We start from the raw sequence: 7,770 nt of genomic DNA on the forward strand, positions 1-7,770 counted from the left end.
GGAGCTCCTCTTTTCTCCTCTGTGCGTCTTTTCCTGGACCCAGCGGTAGTACCGCGGGCCACAGTGGTAGTACCGCTGAGACTCACTAAGCGGCAGTACCGCTCCTCGGAGCGGTAGTACCGCTTTATGGCCCCAGCTGCAGTACCGCTGCGGCTCCGTGTTCCTACCGCCTCGACTCGAGTGTGCATTTTCTCGTGTCGGGTTTTACGGCACTAGCTGCAGTATAGCGGTAGTACGGCTGAAGCTCAGCAAGCGGTGGTACCGCTCCTCCGAGCGGTAGTACCGCTGGATGGCCTCAGCCGCAGTACCGCTGTGGCTCCGTGCTCCTACCGCCTCGACTCGAGTGCGCATTTTCTCGTGTCGGGTTTTACGGTACTAGCTGCAGTAGTAGTGGTGGTAGTGCTGCTTGCGAGTGGTAGTACCGCCCTGCCTCCGCGGTAGTACCGCTCTGGGTCCCAGCCCCAGCCCCTTCTCTTCTAGCGCGGCAGTACCGCTGAGGTGGGGCGGTAGTACCGCTTATGAGCGGTAGTACCGCCCTGCCCCCGCGGTAGTACCACTCTCTGCTGGGCTGAATGGGGGGTAACGGTTGGATTGTTCCTCCCACTATAATAGGGTGTCTTCTTTCCCCCTTTGACCTACCTCTTCCACCATTAAAGCTCCATTATTGCTCCAAGCTCCATTTTCGCCCGATCTCACTCCCTAGCCAACCAAACTTGTTGATTTGCTCGGGAGTGGTTGAGAAGGCCCCGATCTACACTTCCATCGAGAGATTTTTGATTCCCCCACTCAACCTTAGCGAATCTTGTTACTCTTGGGTGTTTGAGCACCCTAGACGGTTGAGGTCACCTCGGAGCCATATTCCATTGTGGTGAAGCTTCGTGGTCTTGTTGGGAGCCTCCGATTAAGTTGTGGAGTTTGCCTCAACCTTGTTTGTAAAGGTTCAGTCGCCGCCTTCAAGGGCATCAATAGTGGAATCACGGCATCTCGTATTGTGTGAGGGCGTGAGGAGAATACGGTGGCCCTAGTGGCTTCTTGGGGAGCATTGTGCCTTCACACCGCTCCAACGGAGACGTACTTCCCCTCAAAAGGAAGGAACTTCGGTAACACATCCTCGTCTTGACCGGATCCACTCTTGGTTATCTCTTACCTTTACTTGTGCAAGCTCTTTAGTGTTTGTTCCCTTGCTTGCTTGTGTGCTTGTTGTTGTTGCATCATATAGGCTGTTCACCTAGTTGCACATCTAGACAACCTACTTTGATGCAAAGTTTAATTTGGTAAAGAAAAGCTAAAAATTGGTAGTTGCCTATTCAACCCCCCCCCCCCTCTAGTCAACCATATCGATCCTTTCAAGAGTGTAACCTTATTTCAAATGTTTATTGGAATTGGATATAAGAAATGACACTGATACAATTTTTTTGCCCGTTGCAACGCACTTTGTACTAGTAAGGTAAACGACAAAAACATGCATGCAACGAGCCCCCCTTCAACGAGTCTGAGTCGAGAAAGATCGAAGAAAGACTTCCTTTGCGATCCGTTGGTTACTGAGATATATACTCGGAGATCTCACTCGGGTCGTAGGAGTTGACAATTGAGAAGCATCTCTGCGCTCCAGCAAACTCCGCCAGTCCTCCTTGAACTGCTTAATTATACGGTCGTAGGAGTTGATCACGGACTATTACTAGTCCGTGATCGATCGTGAGGCACCTCCTCTGCTTAATTATACGGCCGAGCTGCTCTTTGGATTGGAATCAGAGACGGGTTGCTCTTTGCGTTTTCTATCCGGTGCACTCAAACTCTTGAACCTCATATATTTCCGACCGAGCTTAAGTTTATGTGCGTCGACACAGGTGCACAACCTTCGTTAGAGCATTTACAACCACAAGCAAATCCCGACCCTCAAACGTCCGTGGACATGCCCGGGCGCGTCCACAGACAGTGACAGCGCAACCCTCATTTTTGTTCTGTGCATCCCAATATCTCAGATTTGATACATTAAATTCAGGGTGCAAAAGAAAATCTACATACCACGTACGTATTTCCTTCATAAAGAAATATAAGAGCATTTAGATGACTACTTAATGATCTAAACACTCTTATATTTCATTGGGAGTCCACTTGTTAGTTTCAAATTCTTTTACCAAAAGGTAGCTTATTCCAAAATAAAATAAAATGTTTGATATAAGTTCAGTAGATATGTCAAGTGGCCTCAGTGACACTAAATTACAAAATAGATAAACAGATACTCCTCGTCCTACTGACCATTGCATGCTTCAATATATATAAGAACTAGGTCTCAACCAACATAACAGTGTGCAAACTCGGTCCAGCCGTCCATCTACATTTTGTTTGAAAAGAAAGTAAAAAATGTATGATAGATGAAGTACACAAGATCAAATTGCAAGGTGCAACTAATTAATATATCTAGCTATCTTCATTAGTTAGATTATTATAATTATAAGCATTTCAGTTAGAAGCATGTATGTTTGCCTAACACAAAGTTTTTTCCTAGGTTTTCTACTAATATATCTAGCTAGCTAACTATCTAAAAATTACTAACTACAACTAGCATTTGCAAATATTTCCACACATATCCAGATTCTGACAAAAGATGGCATTTTTACTACTAACTTGTTTTTCTTTATAAATTTCATTTCATTTTCTTTCTCTTTATTGTTTTTTAGTTAATATTGGTAAACTTTACTATACAAAATTAGAATGATATATCCTCTCCTCCCCTCTTACGGGGCTATGGGGACACTGGGTCGGTGCTTTGCTGAGTTTCTTTTCTACAGGCCCTCGGCAAAGCCATAACCCCTGGAATTCCCTATTAAAAAAAGAAAATGAAAAAATATATTTCCTTTTTCCGTTAGTAGAAGCTCGGCAAAGGCAGGCCGCTGTGAAGTAGCCGGTGGTTGCCTACTGGTGGGGCCTGACTGTCGAGTATCTACTTGGAGGAACTCGGCAAAGATTATACTTGGCCGAGTTTCTCTGTTTTGGTGAGTCCTCTTTCCTTGGCACTGGGCAACTGGTTATGTTTTGCCGAGTTTATTTATCTATTTATCAAGTTCTTTTAATTCCTTATTCGGCAAACTTCGAGCTCACGTCAAAAGAAACTCAGCAAACAATGGGAACTCAGCATCTGCGGCGATTTTAGTAGTGAGTAATGTATGTATATGAAAGTTGTGTCTTATTTTATGGATGATAAGTATTGTGTTGCATACATATATACCACCCTGAGCAATGCTTCGAGGAGGCGCGTTTGCAAGGAAAGGATGGGAGGGAATTGTTGCATCGATTGTCTGGCGAAGGCAAAGGCAAAAGCATGGATCGCTACATGCATGTTTTAGTTATTTTTCAGCAATGGAGGGACCGCCGCCCCTCCCCTTCATGACGTGTTTCAGGAACCCCGGGATGTGCACGTTGGTGAAGTACTCCTTCCACTCGATGCTCCGCACGTCGAAGTGGAACTGCGCCTTCTCCTCCACTGACATCTCTGCGAAGAGCGCCTCCGTGTTGGCATTGTCAAACCTGCATGCACAAGCCTCCGTTAATTTCTCGAGCACATGCATATATACATGCATGACCAAGCAGAGGTAGAATGCCGATCCACCTGCAGGCACAGAAGCTGTAGGATTGGTACATGCGGGCGAGGTGGATGATCTTCTCAGCGTACTTGGTGAAAAGCATGCGCGCCCGAGGCGAGAGCGTCTCGCTCTCGCTGGCGCCCCAGAGCAGCACGTCCCTCTCCACGTTCTTGTTGAACTGCTGCATGGTACCGAAGAGCCTCATCGGTGCCACCTTGATTGGCTGCCCTGCAGCGTTGCTGAAGGGGTACCTCGTGAATTGCTGGAAAAAGAAGCTGAAAATGTCGCGCCACATCAGTGGGTTCACCGTCGATGGTCCCACATGATAGATGTGCATCTCCCGTGCCGCCCCTAGGGCCTTAGCGTGCTTTGCCACCGCTGCGAGGGTCGCGTTCACCACCATGTCTGTCGGAACCTTATGGAAAGACAAGAGAGATATCCATTACAATCATTGCCATTACTAGCTGAGAAGGAACCGGCCGTATTATTATGCCAACATATGCAATTACCACATCGACGACACCTTCCCCGTCGGCAAGGAACCCACTCAGCCGGCCTTTGGCGTAGTACAGCATAATGGGATCAATCATCCTGGGCCAAAAGAAGTGGAGGTCGACCATAAAACTAACTATTAAGTGGGTGATTTTTAGTAGACACATATAACAGACAAAAAGGACACTACAATCTATCTGTACCTGATTCCTTCTATCCAGCCTGGGAACGGATCGCTCCAAGTGCCTTCCATGATGCTTGGCCTTATCGTCACCACTGGTATCTCTCCTCGGATGCTGTCGAGGACCATTTCCCCCATGGCCTTCGTGAACACGTAGGTGTTTTGCCATCCATGGAGTCTTGCCCTGCCGTGATAGTGCAAACCAGTTGCTTCATTATGCCTATATATGATGTTGCAACTATATATTGTTAATGAACTGGAGTACCTCATTTCTATGAAAGATGTGTCACCTCTCAGTCCCTAAATCTTTCATTTCTTGAGAGAAAGATGTTGAGTTGTTAGAGTTAGGTCTGGAGCAAAAAGCCAGCTTCATCTCTGCCTCTATATCAAGCCCGGTGTTCTTAAGTCCTGAAGAATCTGCTGAGTGACCCAACTCCTTCGTGATGGTGTCTCCCATGCTAAATGGCTTCTCTAGCACCACGCCTTGCCTCCTCCCATTCACATAAGCTGATTGATGGGCCCATGCATATAGCACATTCAAAACAGAGGTACGGTCTAATAAGTCCATCAATCAATGAATTTCTTCTTTTGGAAGAACATAAGCTTTTGAGTTTTGTATCAAAACTATCGATAGCATTTTTCACTTTCCACCAAACGATTAAGGTGTGGGCTTATGCCCTCTGGCCGCTTTCTGCCTATATGTAAAATTAATCTTTTCACCTCAAAATATTTGAATTGGCATTCTAACCTGTTGATACATGCAAAAATAGCTTCAGATTTTGAAATCTATGCGCAAAACGCATTAGCCGGAATGGTCCCATGGTGTTGACGTCCATAGCAATATCGTACCTGAAATTTATAAGTGGTAGTGATTGTCAAGCATGAATGTTTGGAGCAACACTACCATTACAAAACATGTCAGACCAACCTCTCATCTAATGTTGTATTCGCTGCACTATTGATGATGATGTCCACTTGTTTTGCAATCTCATCCGCTAGCTTCGGCGCAATGCCCATGTTGTCTTCTCTGACGTTGCCTACTACGGCAACAAGTTTTCTTGCTAAGAAATGGTGGTAGTCTTTCCCATGGAGTTTCTGTAAGCATTCGAAAAGTTCTGTGTCGACTATCTGCATGCATATATAGCATTTGGATCAACATTGAAAACTAGTCTTGAGTCTATGACTATTGACTCTTGATCTGTGTGCCTTGCAGGAATCAGGAAGTAAATAATAAATTAAGTAAGTATCACCACACACCTCATTCTGCAACCTTTTCAGCGCGGCCTCGCTGTCCGTCGCCTTTATCAACACATATATCTTGCCAACATCAGGAGTTGTCCTCAAGATTTTCTCAATAATAACTGGCGCAGTAGGGAAATGGAAATCAACCACAAAAGCTTCATCGTGTGCTAAGCATATGAAAGGTGTAAATAGAAAAACTATACCTTTTGCTAGAAGTCCAGTCCCACCAGTGATGAGGAAGTTCTTGCCGCCAAGGAACTCTGTGATCCCGATACCATATGGTTCATTTGATAGCGCTGAACCGGCTCTAGGTTTCTTGTGATCCATTGTCACAACGTAGGAAGGCCTCGACCCACCATAACTACTGCTCAAGTGCTTCTTCATGCAGCATGCGAAAGCATCACTACCAAGACATCGTTTCCTCAACTGCAGTGCAGGGGCGCTTCTACTGTTAGCGTAATCTCCCTTCCTGGCAGGAAAGCCTACGCATTTGTCTGCAACAGCATAGTGAAGGTTTAGCATGGCAGCCAACTTGAAATGTCTGACAGAAGGAGTGACGTGTGAAATAGTGTATCCAACTAATCACTACAGGCTTTATGTAGGATATGTAGGAGAGCTACATCCCTATTTATACCGTTTAATAGGCAACACATGGTACAAAAAAGTAAATCAATTGGTCCAGTTGCTCTCACGCCTATTCCACCAAATTCCAATGGAGCTTTGTCCAATCATTCCCACCTGCTTAATTAGCTACTCCCGTACTAAGTAAACAAAATCAAATGAGTGGTTGTTGCAATTGGAACACATACTAATTTATTTGACAACGTTTATTACGAATGGGTATTTTATCATTACTATGTGGTCTAATCTATAGCCCATAGACGGTGCACGTGGTGTGTATGGGGTCCGATATTCCGATCCATGTGATAGCGATTTCCTAACAGAAATTGGGGCCTCGAGCCAGATATATATGCTTCAAATCTCCCGAAAAGAATCCACATTTTTGTCCGCATGGAACCTGTTGTGCTTAATTTAGTGATTTAGACGATCATAAAGATAAAAAGTAATCAAAGAAAGATTCATGTGAATCTTGGAGTACATTAGTCGGAACTGGGTGGTGAAGAATCATATGGCCGCAAAGGGTTCCACGTGCTACCCCCTCAAAAGAGTTCAATACAACTCACTGGAAACTTTCCTATTACGTTTTTGAGGGAACGCTCTCTCTGGCAGCGTTTGCTTGAATGAACCTGCCTGTGGTAGGTACCATATATAGGATAACATCAGATCTAATAGATTTCTTAACGGGTAGTAGAATTGCGTATTTTTTCCACCCGGGAGCGCTGTCGCTAGCCTTTCGAATAGATCGGACCCCTATATTCCTGGATCGTGGTGATCCAATCCAACAAAAAAACTTTTTGTTCTCTCTCCTTTTTCTAATCTCTCTTTACCTCTCTCTGCTGAATCAAATGCTACCCCAGTAGTGGACTAGCCGTGATTTCCATCCATGCATCTTTGGATTATACAAATTGAAAAAGGAGGTATGCAAGTGAATGAGTACCTGTGATCTCAATGCATGCATCATTAGATTTTTTTTTTGATGCAGAATTCTATGCATTTCATCGGTTATCTATTTTAGTCTCGCAAAAAAAAATTCACAGCCATTGCTGTCCGCCGAGGCCTCTCTCCTGCACGCAATAACTGTTCCTCCAAACATGCGAGTGTTCGCCAGCAGCTGCCGATTTATTCATCCTCTGCGATAGCTCCGGGCGTCCACAGACCACAGGGCATCACAGACCACTGCCGATTTCAGCTATAATAAGATGTACGCAAGTAGCAGGCTAATACATCTTGAACATCCCTATAATTTTTGAAATGTTATGTTATTTTGATATATTTATTGCATAGATTTGGCATCATTTTTCTTTACTAACCTATTAATCCAGTTCCTAGCATCAGTTGTTGTTTTTTGTCTGTTTTTAGAATTTATAGAAATATATTATTCTGGCTAGAAGAGCCACCGGGCCAAAAGCCCACTTGGAGGAGACCTACCAAGAGTTCACGCGGCCTCACCAGATGACCTAAGGCAGTTGGTGCAGTCGCTGCGGTGTGCAGGGACAACAACGGAGGATACCTGGGGTCCTCGGTGTTTGTCATTAGAGGGTTGATAGATCCGCCTACTCTTGAAGCTATTGCATGCAGAGAAGGATTATCTCTGGCGGAAGATCTGGGGCTCCAGGACTTGGTGATTGCGTCGGATTGTCAAGAGGTGGT

The 7,770-nt window shown here is 45.0% G+C and overlaps 1 protein-coding gene across 1 annotated transcript; it reads right to left on the minus strand.

Moving 5' to 3' along the window:
• Window positions 1–3,187: 3,187 nt before the first annotated feature.
• Window positions 3,188–6,062, minus strand: LOC119278046 (fatty acyl-CoA reductase 2, chloroplastic-like). The gene is made up of 9 exons (XM_037559679.1): window positions 5,703–6,062; window positions 5,515–5,618; window positions 5,186–5,385; window positions 5,006–5,106; window positions 4,548–4,764; window positions 4,280–4,441; window positions 4,094–4,175; window positions 3,611–3,999; window positions 3,188–3,528 (listed from the first exon to the last, which is right to left on the minus strand). The coding sequence occupies exons 1-9, from the start codon at window positions 6,019–6,021 to the stop codon at window positions 3,348–3,350; spliced, it is 1,755 nt and encodes a 584-aa protein (XP_037415576.1). The 5' UTR covers window positions 6,022–6,062; the 3' UTR covers window positions 3,188–3,347.
• Between the last annotated feature and the right edge of the window lie 1,708 nt (window positions 6,063–7,770).

The sequence above is a fragment of the Triticum dicoccoides genome, chromosome 1A (assembly GCF_002162155.2).
Source record: "Triticum dicoccoides isolate Atlit2015 ecotype Zavitan chromosome 1A, WEW_v2.0, whole genome shotgun sequence".
In the NCBI taxonomy this organism is placed as follows: domain Eukaryota; kingdom Viridiplantae; phylum Streptophyta; class Magnoliopsida; order Poales; family Poaceae; genus Triticum; species Triticum dicoccoides.